This window comes from Amborella trichopoda, chromosome 1 (assembly GCF_054954075.1).
Source record: "Amborella trichopoda isolate Santa Cruz 75 chromosome 1, AtrichopodaSantaCruz75HAP2 v2.0, whole genome shotgun sequence".
NCBI classification, from domain to species: Eukaryota; Viridiplantae; Streptophyta; class Magnoliopsida; order Amborellales; family Amborellaceae; genus Amborella; species Amborella trichopoda.
In genome coordinates, this window is record NC_142336.1 from 15,212,952 (window position 1) to 15,236,073 (window position 23,122).

The 23,122-nt window shown below is 35.6% G+C and overlaps 1 protein-coding gene across 4 annotated transcripts; it reads left to right on the forward strand.

Annotated features, from left to right (window-relative positions):
* Window positions 1-695: 695 nt before the first annotated feature.
* LOC18444538 (binding protein) lies at window positions 696-15,815 on the forward strand. Of its 4 annotated transcripts, none has more exons than XR_016045211.1 (17): window positions 696-1,148; window positions 1,237-1,568; window positions 3,057-3,217; window positions 3,301-4,507; window positions 5,711-5,902; window positions 7,171-7,836; window positions 8,596-8,784; window positions 8,942-9,009; window positions 9,106-9,312; window positions 9,417-9,516; window positions 9,603-9,718; window positions 9,801-9,858; window positions 13,646-13,797; window positions 13,879-14,083; window positions 15,127-15,288; window positions 15,370-15,463; window positions 15,642-15,815. XR_016045211.1 is itself a non-coding variant. In XM_020673814.2 (17 exons), the coding sequence occupies exons 1-17, from the start codon at window positions 1,016-1,018 to the stop codon at window positions 15,643-15,645; spliced, it is 4,062 nt and encodes a 1,353-aa protein (XP_020529473.1). In that variant the 5' UTR covers window positions 696-1,015; the 3' UTR covers window positions 15,646-15,815. The 4 variants fall into 4 exon arrangements, 3 of the variants coding, with proteins under 3 accessions (XP_020529473.1, XP_020529472.1, XP_088708874.1); XM_020673814.2 differs by having other exon boundaries at window positions 9,090-9,312; XM_020673813.2 differs by lacking the exon at window positions 15,642-15,815 and having other exon boundaries at window positions 9,090-9,312; window positions 15,370-15,635.
* The last annotated feature ends 7,307 nt before the right edge of the window (window positions 15,816-23,122 follow it).

Below are 23,122 nucleotides of genomic sequence, written 5' to 3' on the forward strand. Positions count from 1 at the left end.
ACAGATATCTAGAAAAGTAAGTCCCACATCTATGTGATAAATTTTTTACAGATCTGTGTCAAATTTAATGCTGATCTTTTGAAGTCCTACACACATGCATACATGGGTGGGGGAGAGTCATATATGATCATTACTGTTATCATAATTTTATTTCTCAATGCATTAATACATTTTTACCCAAAATATTGGGATTCTAAATGACTATAGGTAGGGTTTTGTTTGACAGATAAAATGAAAATTTTGCTCCAACAAGACCATAATCTCTTTTCGAATTTTTGCAAGTAGCACATGTGCCCAGCAATCAGGGGTGGCAACGGGTCTTGTACAAGTCCCAATTGAACTTGGACCCGAATTATATTCGAGTGCAGGTTTTGAGCTTGGACCCAACCTTTTGGGTCTAAAATTTGGACCCATACCCGGACCCGAGGTTGGGTCTATCCATCAGGTCCCGGGTCTAGTAGAGCCCATTGCCACCATATACCCATATTATTGACAACATTTATGAATACCAATATTCATCACTATTTTACAAAATAACTAGAAATTCTTCAAAAAACAATTGTATTGACAACATTTATGAATACTCTCCTATAACGTCAGGTACGATTGGATTCGGACCAAAACCCAAATAGCATTCAGGTCCAGGTTTTAGACTCGGACCTAATCTTTTAGGTCGAAAATTTGGATCCATATTCAGACTTGAAGTTGGGTCTATGGATCAGGTCCCAGGTCTATTGCTACGCCACGTGACTTAAAAGGTTACTTTCGTATTTACAAGTAAATAAAGGGGTATTTTTCCTACTGTGAATTCGTTCCTCAGATGGTCCCTGCGGATTCCCGCTCCTTTCATTTCGCCACATTTGAAATCCTACTCCCATTTGCCCCCCTAATGGAAAGGGGGATAGAGATATTTTTCAATTCAAATCCAATTTTAGGGAGAGAGAGAGAAACTCAAGAGCATTCCAATCCAACTCTCTGAATCCATTGCAGTTTGGAAGTTTAGTGTGAGAGAGAGATGGCTTCTCCCTTCACCATCCCCCACAATCTTGTGGACCTCGAAGAAGAACCAGAAGATGACCGCCTTTTTGTACGAAACCTCATCCAAACCCAAAACCTAACCCCTTCTGGACTCGATGAACTTGTTAAAGGTATAAACCCAAAACCCAGAAAAGCTGTAATTGAATTCTGAACAATTTATTTGATCTTCTCACTTGTTTCTCTCTCTGAAATTTGCAGGTGTGGTCTTCGATCTTTCGGACAAGGATGTATTTTGTATAGAAGAGCAAGAAGTATTTGATCAAGTGTACTCTCTTGTAAAGGGTTTTGGCCATTTAGAAGCCTCTGCTAGGGCTAATTTGATTGAGAGCTTGCGGTCGAATTTCAGTGTCCTTCTTCCAAATATTGCTTCTCTCTCTAGAACTCCTGTTTCTCCACATGAGGCTCAAGCTGAGGCTGAACCTTCACCACATGAACGAGTTGCCTCACATAGAAATGCCCTTAAGATTTACACATTTTTCCTCCAAACCATCCTTCTTTCTGGAGATTCAGGCAGTGGCAATGCCCCTAAGGTGAGGTTTTATGGATTCTCTGGTAGAGCATTTGGTGGTTTTGATCCTATGTTTTCCTACCTCTTTCAGGTTTCCTTTCGATACAAACTGGCAATAGTTGTGTATTCGTGGAAATTGTTGGGGCTGAACTACTTGATAATTTTCGTGGGCTTACAGGGTCTTTTATTGAATACCACTATATCTGTAAACACTACAGTAACTTCAGTGTTTTGATCCTTTGTATCTGGGAATCTTGGGTATGGTTTTAATTTGGAAATCTTCATGCGGACAATTTCTTCTTGTTTTGTTCTCATTTGTAAGGTTTGATCTTTTGTTTCCTCTGTTCCAGTGCTTTAAAGTACAGAATTGCTCCAGCACTGCGGTGGTGCCCAGTGGCGTCAGTCAGTCAGTCCCGAGTCCTGCCCTAGTTGAAAAAAAAAGGCTCAAAAATCCCAAAAATAGGAAAAAATAAATCGTAAAATTATAAAAAAATGAAAATCTATATAACAAATGAAAATTGATTTTTGATGTGAAATCCCTCATACATATTTTGTTTAGACTTCGGATCTTGTTGATCCGAACTCTTGAAATTTTTGGCCAAACCTGATTTTGATATTTCTATTTGAGAGTTTGAGTTGATTGAGTAAAATATAGGGATTCAATAGAGAACACAAATGGGCCATAGGGACAAAGTTTCATGGTTAATTGAGCTAGAGTTGTGAATACTAAGCAAGAAATCATGGTCGACCAAATCCTAATTCGATATTACATGTCTTACAGATCTGAGATTTCAAATTATTTTTCTTGAATCTATGATTTGGATTTGAAAGAAGATAGAAAAATATGGTTAAGGATGAGTTTTCACGATGCTTGAAGCTCTTAGTGACAAGAACATGCTAAAAAAAAAAAGGGCTGGAATTTCTGCTGCCCTTTTATTTTTTTAAAAACGTGTCAGATTCAGTCAGTCCTAGAGGACTCGCCCAAGTCATGGAGGACTCAGGTGATTTGATCCATAGTAGGACCAACAACAAGTTAGGGCCCATTGGAACTGGGAGGCTGCCTGTTCCAAGTGATTCCAAGTATGAATGGGATTTGGTGAGTTTTAAGACAATCCAGTGTTCTGTTAAGAGGTCAGTATGAAGAAATTGTCAAATTTATTGGTTTGCATAGTTCACGACAATACTCATTTATGCTCCTTGGAGGTTTGGACACTCATTAAGATTTCTGTTTTATGAAATATTAGCAGGCAAATTTTATTTTTGGTCAGGGGTTTAATTTAACTTGTGGTGATTTTCTTTTCACGAATCAAACTCAAGGATTTTTGTTTTGTTATGTGATTTGGACTATGTTCATTATGAAACTCTGAATGTTTTGGTAGCGATGGCAATAATTCCATGGCTTTGGATTTCTCTGGTAACATTTTACAGTTTCTGTTCTTCTTTGCCACATTGGGGCCCCTTGTTTTATCTGAAAACTCTATTTTCTTGGCCATTTGTATTGAAATTCTAGGGAACTCAGTCCAAGAGCAAGAAGCATTCGGTTCAGACATGGAACTGGGAGGTTCATAGGGGAAGGATTACCCATTTGCTTGCTAGTGCCCTTGAAACTGATCTCAAACCTCTCTATGGAATGTCTGATCCAGAGGAAAATTACATATCTTTTGTAGTCAAGTAGGCAATCCCTAAAACTAGTTCTTAAAATTTTCTTCCTTATTCTTCTTTTCTGCCTTTTTAATATTTTTTTTGACTTTCAGGAGTGCTTTCTCCATGTTTGAGAATAACACTTTGTTGAAAGATCCTGAAACGAAAGATGCCCTTTGCCGAATAATCGGCGCTTGTGGAACTAAGTATCATTACACAATGCAAACTGCTGCTTCAATTTTGCATCTGATACACAAGCACGATTATCTCCCTCAACACATGGCCGATTTAGTTGCTTGGGCCGAGAAGAAATACAGGGATGGCAGCTTGGCCCTTGCTCTGATCACTGAAATTGGGCGAATGAATACGAAAGACTTTACAAGAGACACTGCTGGAGCAGACAATGTTGGCCGCTTCCTTGTTGAACTTTCTGATCGATTGCCCAAATTGGTATCGACCAACATAGGGATTTTGGTGCCCCATTTTGGAGGTGAATCTTACAAAATAAGAAATGCCCTTGTTGGGGTCTTTGGAAAGCTTATTGCGAAGGCATTCAAAGATGTTGAAGGTGACTCTGCAGCAAAAGCCCATAGATTACGTGGCAAACAAGCAATGCTTGAAATTCTTCTTGAAAGGTGTCGGGATGTCTCTGCTTATACCAGGAGTCGAGTTCTTCAAGTGTGGGCTGAGCTTTGTGAAGAGCGTGCTGTTTCTATTGGATTATGGAATGAGGTCACAGAGATTGCAGCTGGGAGATTGGAAGATAAGAGTGCATTTGTGAGGAAATCTGCCCTCAACTTGCTCATCACCATGTTACAGTATAACCCATTTGGTCCTCAGCTTCGAACCTCTTCGTTCGAAGGAACCCTCGAGAAATACAAGCAAAAACTTCAAGAGATGGCACCTGCTGAGCATTCTGAGGAGAGTGGGCAAGGGGAGGTCATTGACGAATCCACCGCCCATGAAGATGATGGGGATGTTGATTCAAAATTAAGTAATGGAGGGAATGGTAGTATTAATCAGATTGATTCTCAATCGCAAGACATAGGTGGTGAGAGCTGTTCGTTTTCTGTCCACAATGGAGTTTCAATAGAGGGTCCTCTGGGTATTGCAAATTTGGAACAAACGAGGGCTCTAGTTGCATCTCTTGAGGCTGGTTTGAGATTCGCGAAGTGCTTATCGTCAACGATGCCCACATTGGTACAACTGTTAGCTTCTTCGACTGCCACTGATGTTGAGCACACAATCCTGTTGCTTATGCGCTGCAGACAATTCCAGATAGATGGTGCTGAGGCCTGTCTCCGGAAAATGCTGCCTTTGGTAAATCTAATTGGATTTTTTTTTTTTTTTCTCTAAATAGCCTGTCATTCAGTTCATTTGGTACTTGGAATCCATACCTTTTCATTCCTATCATAAACTCATGAAGAACACAGAAGTTGGCTTGCTTCTTAGTCAAGACCAAGTTGATTCTGGTTTAACTGAAGTCATTCATGATATCCAAGTTTTCATTCCATTACTGCAATAGAAAGTGATTGTATGCTGTATTGCATAGTACTCATGTACACGAGTGCCATGTGTGATTAGATAATTATTTGAAAAGTTATGAACTGATTGGCCTGTCAACATATTAATAATGTTAACAACTATGGCAGAGTAGTAAAATAATTCATTTAAAATTTGACTGATGTTGAGAAAACATCTCAAGTCATTGGCTCCATGAAAGTTTTTTGATATTCACAAGAAAAACAATACTAGAATGCCCCTAGCATTTCCTACCAATGACATGGGCTCAGGTCCAAATATCTTGAATCAATGATCAATTGCAAGCTTTTATTATAAGGAATATTGGCCTGAAACCTTAACGAGTAACCTTTTTAACTTAATATTGAAACGTGAATCTATTCTTTCTAAAAATGGACTATGATTGTTCAGATCATAAAATTAGGGCAACAAACATATATCCCCCTCTCTATAATTATAATCTCAAATAAACCCTCGGGTCAATGGAAAGCCCATAGATCGCCTCCACATTAAAAGAGAAAGACATTTAACCCCCTCCTTACCTTTTCATTGTCCAAATTATAACATTTATCCTTTTTCTTTTTTTGAATAACCCCATCATATATGTGTATATATATATTATTTGAATTTTATTTCATTTTCTTTATTTCAGTATTCAGTTAAGGTAAGACTTCTTTTTGTAATGCTTGATCTGTGAAATTCAAATTACAAGGGGATTTTTTTTTCTTTCCTTTAAAACAATAGTTATATGACAAGTAGGTCTTTTTATTGGATAACTGTCCCCTAGCTTGAGGTTTGAACTTTTCATCATGGCACCTCCATTGACTTATGCTTTACTAATGAATGAATAACACATTCACTTCCAAGAAAGAAGATAATATCTTGGATGCTTATCAATGATAGTTATATGTACATTTGCTACCAATGATATTATCTTCCGCTTTCTGGAACCTAAAATGCACATTATACTAACAAAGTCACTGTGACTTGGATGCTTTGTAGGTGTTTTCTCAAGATAAATCTATTTATGATGCCGTTGAAGGGGCATTTATTACAATCTATGTACAAAAAAGTGCAACAGAGGCTGCTGCAAATCTTTTGCATCTTGCTATTGACTCTAACATTGGAGATCTTGCGGCCCTCGAGTTTATTGTGAGTACTTTGGTGGCCAAAGGGGATATCAGTGCATCTGTGGTATGATTTGCTCACACTTTTTGATAAATAATGATTTCTTCAATTGGGCTTTCCATTTACTTTTGTATGGTTAATTGATTTTCTAAGACTTGTACAATGACACTTAATGTCTCCAGAAAAGCTTGAGATTTATCAATTCAAAATAAAATTATAGTTTGATTTAGTGTCATGCTTATGCTCAATCAAATGCCAACCATGCTGACATAATATGCTCTATGCATACATATTCACAATGATTATTGAGATTCTTTTGATCACTATATATTATGAAACTCTCATTTAAGGAGTCAAAATGCCTTCTAAAATCATTAAGGGGGTCAAATGATTCGAATTAACTTGTGAGGTTATTTATTTATTTATTTTCATTTCACTCAAGTATTCCCTCATAAAGTATATTTGAAAATGCTTAAACTACTCTTGTTCAGGGTTGGGATCCCTAAACAAGCAGGGGTATTTCAAGAAGTTGGCATACCTTGAACAAGCATGAGTATTCCCATTATTTAGTTGTGGGGCTCATAGGCGGGTCAAATTACTAAACACCTCTGCTTGCTAAGAATTCTAAACCTTGAGCGAGGGCAATTTGGACATTTTTTAGGATACTTTTTGAAGAGATGCTTAGGTGACATGAAAATTTAAAAGTAAACACTCTAGTTTTAATGGGGATGTTTTAACCTCCTTAATCATTATGTAAGGGGCTATGGCCCCTTAATAATATTTGCCCTCCTACATTCCTTTTTGGTGTGATGAAGTTAGTTTAGCTAAAGAGCTGTATGTATAAACATCTTCATTTGTTGGAAGGATATCTGGATTTGAAATGGTCGTGTACAAACTTGGAGTAAATATTTGCAATTTTTAGAAATGTCAAAGAATGTGTCTAAGAAATCTGGATTCTGTAAGTTTACTTTCCTTCGTCTTTCTAATGATATTGAACACAACTATATAAAGCATGAACATCGATCTTTCTAAAAGTTGACAATTTTATGTTTTTTGCTGTCTTTCTGTAAGCTTGGTGGGACTTTCATGAGAAAAGTAAACTCTTTACCTTTCTTTTGTCACTTCCAAGAAAGAAGATAATATCATTGGTAGCAATACTGGTAAAGTGGTACTTGTTTAGTGGATCATTGGGCATTAGTAGTTAACATGAATTCATAGTATCCTCCATACTACATCTATATATTTAGGTAAAAATGTCTAACTGAAAGAATTGTTCATCCCATCTTGTTGGATGACATCGGCTTCTTATTTCATTGTTGTCCCATTCTATGCAGATATCTGCGTTGTGGGATTTCTTTTGTTTCAATGTCAGTGGAGTGACCGCAGAGCAAAGCCGTGGAGCTCTATCGGTTCTTTGCATGGCAGCAAAGACATCAACAAAGATTCTCGGCTCTCATTTGCAAGACATCATTGATATTGGTTTTGGACGTTGGGCCAAGGTGGAACCTTTACTGGCTAGAACTACATGCATTGCCCTAGAACGATTGCCTGATGAAGATAAACAAAAACTAGTGTCCAGTTGTGGCAATGGCAGCAGGGTGTTTAGTATTTTGCAAACCTTAATTAATGGTTATTGGCTCCCAGATCATATCTGGTATTCTGCTGTAGAGAAGGCCATAAGTACTATATACATAGTTCACCCCACTCCTGAAGTCTTAGCTGCGGAGGTGGTGAGGCAAGTGCAAAATGCTTTATTTGGCTGCATTGCAGGAGAAAAAGAATCATCTGATTTGGATGGTGATGGAGCCAATGGTGGGAACTTCATTTCCGCAGTGCAAGTATCGACGCTTAGCAGATATTTCTTTGTTGTGGGTCATGTGGCCTTGAATCACTTGGTTTATATTGAGACCTGTGTTAAAAAGATCCAGAAGCAGAAAACAAAGAAAGAGAGATCTCTTCCTGAGGATGTGCAGAGTGGTGGTATGGGAGCACCTCTTCAGGTGAAAGAAGATAGGAAATAATACTTATTGAATTATTTACTTTTCACAAGCTGTTGAATATTTTGACCATTACATAATTTTTTTCCAGGTGTAAGTAGATAGGAAATAATACTTATTGAATTATTTACCTTTCACAAGCTGTTGAATATTTTAACCATTACATAATTTTTTTCCTATCCTACATGTTACCTTTTTAGATATTTGGGTTCCAGTAAAGTATACTATCATAGGATCATCCTATGTATTTTGGAGAAACCATTCCCCATCAGGTCATTGCAGTCCTTTGAAATGATGGACAACATTCAAGAGAGAGAGTAGAACTCACCAGAACAAGACACGACCCCAGTAGTCAGTCTCACTCTATCAGCATCCATCATAACAATGGACATTGGTGATCCAATGGGCCGTTTTGTTTCATTGTCCACTGGATTATAAGATACTTTCCCTTTAGTTCCTATTTGCAACTATGCAAATGTTTGGGTTAATTTTCTGATTGAGCCAAGGTTTCTGATTTGGTTGTTGTCCTGTTGCACCATCATTTATCTCTCTGCTTGATTCCCTATGTGCTATAAATGAAGATAATTTTTTTTTTTTTTGATAGAGGAAATAAAAGAATATAATTCTACATCCTATTTAGTTTTTCTTTGATAGGCTATAAAAAAAAAAATATTCTACATCCTATGAGTTGGCCCCTATTAGTTTACATTCTTGTTGTCTTCCATACCCTGTGGCTGACTCTTATCTAAACAATTTTTCTAGGTTGCTGCTCAGGATAATAATATTAATGCTGAATTGGGCATCAATGCTTCGGATGATGCAAAGCTTGATTCACTATCAGAAAAAGCAGAGAAAGAAATTGTGTCAGGAAACAATGCTGGAAAGAATTTAATCGGACTCTGTGCACCGGTCTTAACAAAGCTTTGTAGAAATTTTAGTCTTGTGCAAAAGGTATCCAGATGCATTCAACTGTGCAGTTTATTTCTTGTATACATCTTTATGGTTCGATAATTTAGCTGTTGATCTTGTTATTCAGCTGGTTTGATAAATTTGTGTCATATCCTTCTAGAACTTCAAGAGCCTTAACATGCTTTCTTATCCTCTGAAGTTTCCAGAATTGCATGCTTCAGGAATGCTCGGACTTTGTAAGCTAATGGTCATTGATGCCAACTTCTGGTACGTCATTGGTCTTTGTTACTGACAGAAATTTTGTGGTTAACAAGTTAAATTGTGTTTAACTTCTAAAGACCTATCAGTGAAGCAAATCTTCAGCTTCTGTTCACGGTTGCTGAGAGTGCGCCAACTGAAGCGGTTCGCTCCAACTGCACAATAGCCCTTGGCGATTTGGCTGTTCGTTTCCCTAACCTTTTGGAGCCATGGACTGAGAAAATGTATGGAAGACTGCGTGATCCTATTGTCTCCGTTCGTAAGAATGCTGTTTTGGTTCTTTCCCATCTGATATTGAATGACATGATGAAGGTTCAGAGCTGGCTGCTTCTTTTCATTCCTTTTCTACATTCAGTAATTTTAAGTCTCATTTAATAGTGTTTTTATTTTGTTTCTAATTTGAGGGATCTAACCAGGTAAAAGGTTACATTAATGAAATGGCGCTATGCTTGGAAGATATGGATGAGAGAATTGCAAACCTTGCCAAATTATTTTTTAATGAGTTGTCGAAAAAGGGTAAGTTGCCAATCTTCAGTTCTCTCTCCATATAATGGATGATGACATTTGGAATGTACCTTTCAAATGTTCTTTTGTTCATGTAGGGAGCAACCCCATTTATAATCTACTACCAGATATTCTCAGTAGATTGTCCAATGACAACCTTGAGGAACAAACTTTCTGCAACATTATGCAGTATTTAATTGGTTTGATAAAGAAGGTATATATTCGTATTGCTTCTTTTGCCAGTAGAATCATATCTGTCTCCTTAATAAAACCTGCCCGCACTGTTTTGTGATCAGGATAAACAAATGGAAGGTCTTGTTGAGAAGCTTTGCAATAGGTTTTGTGGTGTCACTGGTATGTGTGTTATTTGGAACTTGGAGAACTGACCTTTTGTTATGTACCTGTTCTTAAGCAAATTTCGAGTTGAAATTTCTTTTGAGTTCTAATATTATTTTATTGTTATTATTTTTCTTCTTTTGGGATCTTGATTTCATAGTTTGGTCTTGTTTTGTTGATAAAAATCCTTTCTTATGGTGGTTTATGTATTGGAAGTTGTTGCTTCCTAATCGAAACCAGGCTAATTGTTGTTGTTATGGCTAGTTTTATAAAACCGGATAAGCAACCTGTCTGATCAAGTCAACAGATCCCTACTGGTTTACTGATTTTTTTTTATATAAACTGGTAAAATACATAGCATTTGGTTCTAGGCAGGGACCTAAATCTTTGCAATGGAAGGAATGCATGAATCTGTTCTGATTTGTGAGAAATGGCTGATCAGATCATATTTCATTAGGTCCTCATTTCTTTTCTTATGATCATTCTTATCCACTTTGCTTTGCTTCAACCGAAGGCAAATCCGATCTCATATGGTATTTATAAACTATTGGCAACATTTTCAAAACATCACACATATTTTAAAAATAAGGTTTTTTTAGAAATTTGCCTATAGTTATTAATTTATTGTTCAGAACTAATACCTGATGTCTTACCCCCACATCAACCAAAATGCTTCTTTCCCTGGCCCAAACAATGTGGCTCCGAAGTGAAATTTTTAACGATGCTCGATATATAATTAATCCTTTCTTGATTGATCCAATACTGTTAAATATTGGTCTTATACCCACTACTTTGTAATAACTGATTCATCATCATCATTAGAGCTGTTTTCCAACAATTTGGGGTTGGCTACACAAATTCTGGTTTGTCATTTTGCTTTATCAAGGGTCATACTCTCAGTGAAGCTATGAGTCCCTATATCTTTTCTTACTACTTCCAATCATGTCCACTTTGTAATAACTGAGTGAATCATTTTTAATTTTTCATAGCCTCCTTTCTGTATGTTCCTTGTGTCCACTATTCATGATTAATACTTTTGAGACTAATAAATTCATGTTTGTTATTTTTAACCTCTTCTTCATGACGTCCTTATGCCAATTACTTCAGATGATCCTTTAAGACTTATTTAATCATGTTAATTATCTTTAACCCATTTATTGAGGTCTCTATGGTCAGTGCTTAGGATTAATTCTTTGAGACTGGTTGCAATGCCAATTATTTTTAACTTGTGTGATGTCTTCAACTTAGATTTGGTGTACTATTTATCACATGTTGAAATATTCTTTAAGTTTTTATTGCCTCGTAAAGTAACGAAGAAAGATGTGCCTTGTAACATTCTAAAGGAAGTGCATATATCTGTTTTTTTATTTCTGTGGTACCTAAATAAGTTGGATGAAATGAATATGGTAACTCAATGCTACAATATGTTCAAAATTTCATCTCAATACTACAACCTACCATTTCATTTTTATTATTTAAATTTATTGCTGCAATAAACAGTAACATGATAGAAACATTGCATGAGGTCAATATGAAACTATGATTAAAAGGATTCAGAATCCTACCATGTCAAACGTAAATCCTGAGACTCCATTCCAAGCCAAGGAATCAACAAGTTTGTTTGTTTCCTAGTAAACATGCTGAAATGAGATTTCATGAGCTCTAACAATCTTGACATTATCCTCTTTAAAGATCTATGTGCCTCTATGATCTGGTGGACACCCTAGTGGCCTATTAATTCATGTTTGATGGATAGAGGGCCAAAGAAGGATTGTCCAAAAATAAAAGGGCAATATATAAGAATCCGAGCTCTGTTTTTTGGAGAATATGTGGTATTAAAGGGAGCTAAGAAAGCTTTCTGAACAACTCCCATATCTACTTTGGACAAATGCTCTGACTCCCTCCAGGCCAGATTATGTGGGAACATATACCGTAATAAGCTCAGAATTCCAAAAGTTGGGTATGGGATGTGTTTGAAGTTGTGACCTCCCATTTGAGAATCATATCTCCAACAATTAATTTCTTTCTTAAATTGTTATATCACTTCCACAGGATTCGAGCATTGAAATCATAACATAGGTGACCTTGTGATATTATTTGAGTTTCCTCATATCACTCATAATGGGGGGAGGGGGGGGTGTGTTCCAAACTTTGAGAGAAGCCTTTAGCACTTCCAAAGTTGTTTTATTACTTGGTGAACTGAACATTGTTGAGGGTTTATTACCTGGTGAACTGAACATTGTTGAGGTACCTATGGGCTTGGGGGGATCAGCCTATGTAGCATAGTAGGTTCCAGAAACAACTATTCTTTTCTGGACTTTTGGGCACCATTTCCCTGATATATTGTTGGGAATTCATATTGCCTGTTAATTCTATTTAAATGATATGAGTACTTGTTTGCTTCCTAGTGAACATGCCGAAATGAGATTTCATGAGCTCTAACAATCTTGACGTTATCCTCTTTAAAGATCTATGTGCCTCTATGATCTGGTGGACACCCTAATGGCCCATTAGTTGATGTTTGACTGTTAGAGGGCCAAAGAAGGATTGTCCAAAAATAAGAGGGCCATATATAAGAATCCTAGCTCTGTTTTTTGGAGAATATGTGGTACCAATTGGAGCTGAGAAAGCTTTCTGAAGAACTCCCATATCTACTTTGGTCAAATGCTCTGACTCCCACCAGGCCAGATTATGTGGGAGCAGTTACTGTAATAAGCTTAGAATTCCAAGAGTTGGTATGAGATGTGTTCGAAGTTGTGACCTCCCATTTGAGAATCCTATCTCCAACAATTAATTTCTTGCTTAAATTGTTATATTACTTCTGCAAGATTTGAGCACTGGAATCAGAACATTGGTGACCTTGTGATATTATTTGAGTTTCGTCATATCACTCATAATGGGGGAGGGGGAGTGTTTCTAAAATTACGGAGAAGACACCTTTAGCACCTCCCAATTGTTTATTACCTGGTGAACTGAACATTGTTGAGGTACATATGGGCTTGGGGGATCAGCCTATGTAGCACAGTAGGTTCCTGAAACATCTACTCTTTTTTGGACTTTTGGGTCTCCATTTCCTTGATATATTGTTGGGAATTCCTATTGCCTGTTAATTCTATTTAAATGATATGAGTACCAATCACTCAACAAGATTAACTTGTCAATCACAATTAGGGTAAACTCTATCAGTTTTATCTCAAATTTCTAACCTGTTTTATTTTGATTGCTATCAGTGTTACCTTGTGACCTTTTTATCTCTTTGCACTGGTATCAGATGCATATTTTGATACTTCTATACACTTCTTATTTATACTTTTTGTTTCTTTGTTTTGTTTTGTGAAAACTTTCTGTGCTCATTCTATTAATTAAATCTTTTTATGTCCAAATATTTTTTACATTGATATAATTAGATCTATTTTAGATTTTGATTTAAGTATTGCATGTACTTGTCTTTTTCTTTATTTTGTTTTAAGCATGTTCTAGTTCAAATTTTCTCATGCTGCCGTCGTATTTCCTTGTTCCTTGATAGACATCCAGTCATGTCAATCATGGTTCACAGCAGGTCCCATGCTGTTAGATGATGCTCTTTCTTAATTTTACTTAAAGTAACAGACATAATCTGATTATCGTTCATGTGAAGCCTATTTCTTGTCCTTGATTTTTTTTTGGAATGGGTTCTCACATATGTAATTCAGACTTTAAGATTTATGACTGAATTCAAGCTTATGACTTTAGGAATTATTTTCTGCATTTTGCTTGTGTATAGAAATCTTTAATCACTCTGGACACCTCACTCTTATAATTGCAGATATAAAACAGTGGGAGGGTATTGCCTACTGTCTTTCTCAGTTAGCATTTACTGAAAAGGGAATGAAGAAGCTTATAGAGTCTTTTAAAAGCTATGAACATGCCCTGTCAGAGGATTCGGTGGTGGAACACTTTAGGAACATCATTAGCAAGGTATTTAGGGGCTTGTGTGTCATTTAGTTCATTTTCCTTCTTTATGGTCGACTGAGATTGACATTCACTTTGTCTCATTAGGCTAAAAAGTTTTCAAAGCCAGAGCTTAGATCTTGTATTGAAGAATTTGAGGAGAAGCTCAACATGTTCCATATGGAGAAGAAAGAGCAAGAGATGACCACAAAGAATGCCTTGTTTCACCAACAGAAATTGGAAAAATTCGGAAACCACACTGCAAGGAGTGAGGGCTTCCAGGGAGAGGAGGAAGAAGAGAATGCTTCAAGGGGTACTTCAAGTGACCTGAATCCATTCTGTGGTTACTTTTATGATGGTCGCTTGCATTATTCTGCAAGTTTACTCGATTTGCTTTCTTGAAGTTATTTAGCTTACTTTTTGCAGCTGTTAGGACTGAAGAACAACCCATAGAACTGGCTGAAGTATTGTTTATTTGTGCGATACTACAGTTACTGATTATGCAAAGCCATAATCCATTGTGGTCATCACCATCCAATGAATGAACTTTGGTAGAGAGAGGGGACCACTATTGCAGTCATGTTCTACTCTGGTGGGCCCCACTTTCTTTTATCACTGCCACTCTTTTCAATGGATGGTGATGATCCAAACGGACCATAAATATGCCTATATTTCCCTTTGTTCATAGGTTTTTTCTTTTTATTTATTTATCTTTTTTTTTTGTTCGTGTTCTAGTTGTGCAAACTGAGATAATGCCATGGTTCAATAGGATCTTTTTGACTATTGAGTGGTTACTAGGAAATCTTCAATTTTTTTTTCTTTTTTTCTTTTTTTTTGGACGGGGGGGGGGGGGGGGGGGGACGTAAGTTCATAAGATACTCAGAACAATGTATTAAAACCTGGTATTGGGTTCTGGATGGCCTAACCATTGTACTGATCTGGATCAGCTGCATTGGTAAAAGAAATTGTTTAAAAGAGTGTTTAAAAAAAAGAAAACGGGGATTGGGGGGAAGAGGGAGGGACCTGGATTGTGTACCCACCAAATCCGATCCGGATCGACGGATCCCACTCCAGATGGCTGGGAATATTTCTGATTTTGTGAACAGGTAAAAGAAGTTTCCGAACTGAATTCCCGAATACCATGTGTTTTATGGAAAATAGTTAGGTCTCAAACATGCTGCAAAAACCATTATTTTTTTGTTTCCTTTTTAAATAGCCTAAACTAGTTTGTTGGCATAGTTTGATAGTGTTGTAAAAGCTTCTTACTGTAGGTTCTATTTGTTAAGTTCTATTTACATTTTATGCATCTGTTTTCTCATTACATAATAGTTCTATAACTGGCATAACTTGTGAAAGGAACTGGTGAAGTCATTGACCCCCATGAAGAGATGATTCCAAGCATTCGAAAATCAGAAGTAGGCAACAAGGAATTGGAAGAAAGCTCAAATATTTCAAGTGAGATGGAATGTTCAGAAACTGGAAACCTCGAGTTTCAATCACCACAAGTTTCTCAGAGAAGTAATTGAGAATATTTTACTTTAAATATATGATTTTAAAGCTGGAATTTGGTTGTTCTTAATGGAATGACTATTTCTGCAGGACCCTCCAAAACAAAGAGAAATGTAGGGATGGGTATGCAAGAGAAAGAGAAGGCTCGTAGCTCTACTATACGCAGGACCAAATCCACTAAAGGGTTGGTTGATTTTGTTTTCATACTATTGGTGTACGTTCCAATGAGGGGTGTGGAAAGTTTTTTAGGAAGAGACTGGCGGGGGGAGGTTCTTAATAATTTTCTTTGTTTAAATATTCTCTTCAAAAGTATATCCTTCTCTCATATATGGCCTGAAGACTAGGGTATTCTTATTGTTCAGATAGCTTTGGTTGGCAACATTCTTGAGGGAACTTTGCTTTTGCAGAGGATGAAGAGGAAGAAATATCTGTTTTGTATCATCAGCATGCAAGTTGTATTATAAATTGTAAACAAAAGCATTACCACTTCGGTAGTGCTTGAGGAATATGGATAACATCCTCGATCATCTTAGTTCTCTTACTGTCCAACTGGTAAATTATATGTGCATTTAGTCTCTATACGAATTAGTTAAGCTCGTTTTGCCGAAAATCAACTCAGAATAACATAATGCTTTCGAGGCTGCACATAACATTTGAGTAGGGTAGATGTTTAACATGAAAAATCATAGCGCAATGGTTGATGGAACGTAGGTTGCATTATACCAGATTCCAAAAGTTCCAAGGTGCTTGATGACTGCTGTAAGACTCTCAAATCATTGTAAAAATTGATACAAACATGCCCGTATTATCTGATAAATATTCAATAATGGATTTATTCTTGCGCTTTTTGCAAACCTTTGTTTGCACACTCATCTATTTGATTGACTAATAAAAAAATGTATTTGGTGCTATCCATTGCTTCTTCCCCTCTTGCACCCCTCAGCTCTACACAATGTTTGATCTGTGGAGTAGTTTATTGGGAGACTCAAAATTTGGGACGAAGCACAAATTCTAGGAACACCCATAACGTTAATAAATGACACCAATGGTCTAAATCAATGGTTTAAAAAACGGATCGGTGACTTGGATCGGGCACCCAAAAAACCGATTCGGATCGGTGAATCGGCGATCCGGATCTGGAATCGGGTGAATCAGTTTGAATAAAGCTTCAAAAAAATCCGCAAAAAATTATTAAAATTCATTATAAATATTGTTTTTTAGGAATTCAATAAGAAATGAGGATACTCCATTAAGAATTTTCATGTTTTGAATGAATATGCGAATATTGATATGTTCTTTCCCTGCATGAACCGTCATTCAACATTTAATTTACATCACACAAAAGGATAAACATAGAATTATCATGGAATAAGTATATCAACATACATGGACTACAATAAAGCATAAAATTAGTAACATACGATCTAAAAACAAAATGATAGATGACGTTGTTGTTCTTCTTGGTCACGCTGGTGCCATTGATTGAATTCGTTTGACAATTCATTGATTCGATCTAAAAACGAATCATCGATATTAGCAGGCGTTTGACTATTCCCAAATCCCTGAGTGTTAGTGTTTTGTTGTATTTCCAATCCAAAATCCCCGAAGCTTGTCCATTCTTCATGCTCACTTGCATTGTCGTGCTCATCCCTACACTGTTGCTGTTGGGACTCGATATGTAAATAATATGGCTGGGATAGGGTGGCTTCAGAATCATCATCTTTCTCATTTTCTCTTAGACCCCCTTCCCACTCTCTTTAATTAGGTGCAATATCATCGACATCTCCGACGAATTGTAGATACGTTGGCTGGCTGCTTCCTCTTTCATGCTGCTCATCACTTTCTTTAAGATCTTCATCATCGATAGCCTCAAGGAACGCTCTTTTGTGCAACACTGGCTCCTCCTCTTCTACTACCCATTGGTCTGTTGTGTTTGTGACAAATATTGTGTCTAAGTCTATCGGCCCATAGTCTTCAAGCTTCCTTCTTATTTGTCGTTCTCTGAGGTTTAAATTATAATGAACGTAGACTAGTTTATGAAGCTTCTCAGAAGCGAGTCGATTCCTCCTAGTAGTGTGCAACCATTGGAACGTACTCCAGTTGCGCTCAAAGCCAGTAGCAGAACATATCTGGGAGAGCACCTTGATTGCTATCCTCTTTAGGTGAGGTGCATCAGTACCATATATCTTCACCATTCAGCTGGATTAAAATGCAAAAAGCATTGTAAGGCCAAGAACAATTCATAAGATTAAATATATGAATGAACAAAATATTAGCGAGGGGATAACCTGGATCCATCATAGTTCGAGAATTCTTGGCAAGTCTAGTTCCGAAGGATCCTATAGCATCCCTATACATAGCAAGCTAAACAAATATATTACGTTTTAATGCATTATTCCTCACAAATATAACAACTCAAGAAGTTCTTACCCAAACATTAAATAATACCTCTTGTATTGCTGCTATTTGGTTTCGATGGCTTCTCTCCAACCTTGCAGTAGTGTATCTGACCCCTTCCATAATCTTATGGGGTTGTTCAGGTGTCAAATAGAAAAATTTTGGGTTGAAGTAGTAACCTAAAAAATATATAGGCAAAAAAATGTCATTTACAATTTTATAAAAAAATGATTTAAACTGAAACATTGTAATGATATAAATATATATTTACCAGCATAATGAATTGGACGTCCAAATTTGATGTTCCACCTCCTTTTTATAACTCGATCACTTTGCTAACAAAATTACACTTTTCCCCAATAGCTGATTTCGCCCTCTCAATACCTTCATAAAGGATACCCATGGTAGCTTTCTTGTCAGCATCTACCACTCTTAACACCGTGACCAAAGGGGCAGTGGCCTCTACAACACTGGAACATCGAGACTAGAACCGTTTATTTGAGACTATGTTGTCCACTTTTATACTGGTACTGGACTTCGAGAGGCGGTCATTTAACCACTCTTCACAGGTAAACAATCTCTTTAATGCACCTTCAGATTTTCTAATGGAGTCTACAGCTAAGTAATCGATCGCAAAGCGGGTTATGGCAGGCCTGATTATCTCTTTTTTCTTAGAGTGTTCTCTAAACAGAAATAAAATTTTAGAGTGGTTGTATATAAATCTCGACACCAACCTTGCTTCCTCTAGAGTCTCCTTCACAATTTTGATCTCACCGATCTCCTCGAACATAAGATCGATGCTGTGTGCAGCACACGGGGTCCATACTAGATGCTTCCTCTTATCCATCAACTTGCTGCCTGTAGAAACACATGCACATGCATTGTTTGTAATAAACTGGACTACATGCTTATCTCCCACCTCCTCCACTATCTGATCATATAGTCGTACGTAGAAGTTTGTATCATTCTTCGTCCCTGATCCGTCTTTGCTAGACAAAAAAGCTGTACCTTTTGGGAATAGACCAAGAAGTTTAAAAACTCCTTTTTGCTAACTTTATTCAACCAACCATCACTCATGAGAGTAATGCCTGTCCTTGGCCAACTCTGTTTATATTCTTCAATCCACTTTTTAATTTCCTCCACCTCTTCATCTAATATTGGCCCACTGAGCTCATATGCAGTCGGGGGTTTTACCCCGGGCCCGACTCTCTGGATTGCACTGACTATAGGTGGAAAATATGGGCTATTGGCTGCATCAAAGGGAATCCCTTTATCGTAGAACCATTTACCAATATATCTCCCTAACATATTTCTTGTACCTTTAACCATGCCTTTTAGGGTCATCTGTTGTGACTTAGACTTTGAGAGAAATGGGTCGTTACGACCATGACCTGCAATATTGGCACTCTTAGGTAACTTAGAAACAATTTCTTCAACATCTGATTCTCCTTGATACATATTGCCACCAACACCTCCATACATATTTGAGCTGGGCCCGCCATACATGCTTGAGCTGGGCCTGCCATGCATATTTGATCTAGGCCCACCATGCATAACTGAGCTAGGCCCACCATGCATGTCTGAGTTAGACCCACCGGGCATTCTAAACCCACGTTCCCTCTGATATTGTTCATGTAAACTCAATCTTGTGGCCATGTCCAGCTCATTATTATATTGCTCTTCTGTATCATTCTTACTTGATGGTGTATATAAACTAGCTATCTTTTCATTCATTCTATGTTTGGCAATTTTTTTACCTTTGTTAGCATTAAGAATTGCCGCCATCTATTTTTTTACATTACTAGGGACACTAGTTCATGCAGAAACTTCTCCCTTAACCCCTACCAAGTGTTGCTTGAACCTATATCACTATTTGACAGTAATTACAAATAATTTTGTCTTTTTTGTTGGGATCAAGTCTGACCCCATGTTGCCATGCAGGGTCTTCTGCAGATCTTGACATGATTCAACTGTTTTAAGATGTAAAAAGTATAAAATTAACCTGACAGTTCAAAAAGAAAAATAATCACCATGTGTAGTGATAATATGTTGCGGTAGTTCATGTAGTCATATTTGTTGTTATTTGTTATTACAAAATACCTTTATTGACAATAATATTTTCGTACATATCAATTACAAACATTCAGAATAATATAAAACAAAATGCAAGCTCCAAACATGGCTACGACTCAATTATCAAGAACATACATTTTTTGCATTAAAAAATTTATAATAAAAACAATTCTTCACAGAGCCAGCTAACATCAGTCATCTCAACTAAAAAATCCATGAACAATAGATAAAAAAAATACAGTTTTTCATTAAAAATATAATAACATGCATTTTTTTGCATAAATAATCTATCAACATACAATTTTTTCAACAAAAACTTTAACAATAAAAATTTAAAATATGGTTTAATACCTCATGATAATTAAAACCTTGTCACAATTTTCACATCTTTTCGGAAAATCATCATTTTTCAAAAAAATCGATCTTGGAAAAAAATAGTACAGCAAACTCAAACAATAAAAATTAAAAATTGGGTTTAATACATCATGATAATCAAAACCTTATCACGATTTTCACATCTTTTCGGAAAATCATCATTTTTCAAAAAATTCGATCATGGATAAAAAGAAAAAAAAAAAACAAGTACAACAAATTTTCAAACAATTCGATCATGGATTACAAGAAAAATTCGATTATGGATTAAAAAAAAAAAAAACAAGTTTTCAAAAACTTCGATCATGAAAAAAAAAATCACAAATTTTCAAAAAATTCGATCATGGATTACAAAAAAAAATTCGATCATGGATTAAAAAAAAAAAATCACAAATTTTCAAAAAATTCCATAATATTTACAAAAAATTCGATCATGGATTACAAAAAATTTGATCATGGATTACAAAAAATTCGATCATGGATTACATAAAATTCGATCATGGATTACATAAAATTCGATCATGGATTACAAAAAAAAAAAAACATAAAAAAACAAAAAATTTGATCGTGGATTACAAAAAAAGAGAAAAACAATTCGATCATGGATTACAAAAAATTCAATCATGGGTTACAAAAAAAAAAACAAAACAAAAAATTCGGTCATGGATTACAAGAAAAAAAAACAAACATTTCGATCATGGATTACAAAAAATTCGATCATGGATTACAGAAAATTCTATCATGGATTACAAAAAATTCGATCATGGATTACATAAAATTTGATAATGGATTACAAAAAAAAAAAAAACAAAAAAAAACAAAAAAATTCGATCGTGGATGACAAAAAAAGAAAAAAACAATTCGATCATGGATTACAAAAAATTCAATCATGGATTACAAAAAACTCTATCATGGGTTACAAAAAAAACAAAAAACAAAAAACAAAAAATTCGATCATGGATTAAAAAAAAAAAAAACAAAAATTAAAATCATAGATTACAAAAAAAAAAAGAAACATTTCGATCATGGATTACAAAACATTCGATCATGGATTACAAAAAATTCTATCATGGGTTACAAAAAAAAAAATAAAACAAAAAATTCGATCATGGATTACAAGAAAAGAAAGCAAACATTTCGATCATGAATTACAAAAAATTCGATCATGGTTTACAAAAAATTCTATCATGGGTTACAAAAAAAAAAAAAAACAAAAAATTCAATCATGGATTACAAAAAAAAAAAAAAAACATTTCAATTATGGATTACAAAAAAATCGATCAAGTATTACAAAAAATTCGATCATGGATTACAATAAAAAAAAGAAAAAAAAAAAAAAAAATTTCTGTTCTTCACAGAGCCATCTTACATAAGCCATTTTAACGCAAAAAACCACCTCTAAGTGAATAAATTACATCCAATTGAGTACATTTTCTGATAAACAACAATATAAGGAATCAAAACCCTAAATTTTTAACACATTATTTCTAATATATCATGAAAAAAAAATCAAAAGGCGGAAAAAAAAAAAAAAAAAACCGAAAATTTGGTTCCGCGGACATCTCTGTGTTCATCTCAAATTTCATGCTGTAATTGACCAAATTACATAAAATTGAAAATGTTAAATCATAATAGACACAATAAAGATTTAAAACCCTACAAATTGAACTCTTTATCTTTAAAATATGCAGTGAAATTAATCATATGGTGGAAAAAAAAAAAAACCCAAACTTCTTACCTGGTTTTGTGAACCGGAGCCTTCAATCTCCAAAAGACTCTGTTTTTCTCAACGATTATCACAAATTAGTAACAAAAGGTTTTGATGCACAACTTTACGATCAAAATGCCTACAAATTTTGAAAGATTCATGCCCTATTTGGCATGAAACACAAGGAAAGGCGGAAACCCAAAAAATGCAAGTTTCGTGATCCAAAAAATGCAGCCTGCAAATTAGATCACATGCAAAAAAAAATAAGAAAAATGATCAAAAAATGATAAATTTCGAAGAATCGTGTGAAGAACACTGTGCAATCCATGTTCTTCACGGGACTCGCCGATTCCGTACAGTGAATCGGCGAGTCACTGTGCAGAATCGTCCGGTTCTCTCTAGAACCGGACGATTCCCGTTTTTTACAGTGATTCGATCCCTCCATGGCGATTCCCGAGTCGAACTGGGCGAGTCCTGTTCGACTCGGCGTTTTTTTAAATAAACACAAATTGAGATCACCATTACATTTTATAAATCATTTTAGCTAGATTGCACATTTGGGTGTCAATGTATAAATTACTGAAATGCTCTTGATGTGAAAAAGTCGAAATACGTTAGGCTCCCCAATATAAGTAAAAAATAATTAATGTTTAAAAGACCGATCTTGAAAACAAGGTAACCAAAAATAAATCAATTTTGTTTCGTAACTAATGAATTTATGAAACCATCTCCAAGAAAAAATTAACATTTCCCTCAATCTTTTAACCTAATTTAAAGAAAGGTGTGGTTTCTATAAGGTTGCAACTGTAAACAAATTAAGGTGCACCTCCAAATTTTATCATAAATATGATTTTGGTATAAAATGTTTTTAGGAAAGCTTGAGAATCTATTTTCAGCTCTAAATATAAGATCTTAAACTTCAAAAATGGTTCAAATCAAGTAGATATATAAACACATGAAAATCTTCAAAATGGACAGTTCAGGTAATTTGTTGCAAGATACATTATTTGTAGGACTCAAATTTTTTTTTTTTCTATTTATATTCATATATCTTGATATCAATATGATTAATTAGATGTTTTTCCAATATCAAAACAATCTTCTATGATAGATTTTTAAAATGCATATCTAATTCTGCATTTTAAGGTTGCAACCTTATATAAACTTTTTACTTTAAAGAGTCCCTCAGATAACAAATCATAAAATAATGTAATAAGAAATTGTTGTATAAGGCGGCCTCTATGATATTTTGGTATTTTGGGTACCAATATCTCACTACCTCTAAAGAGCCTA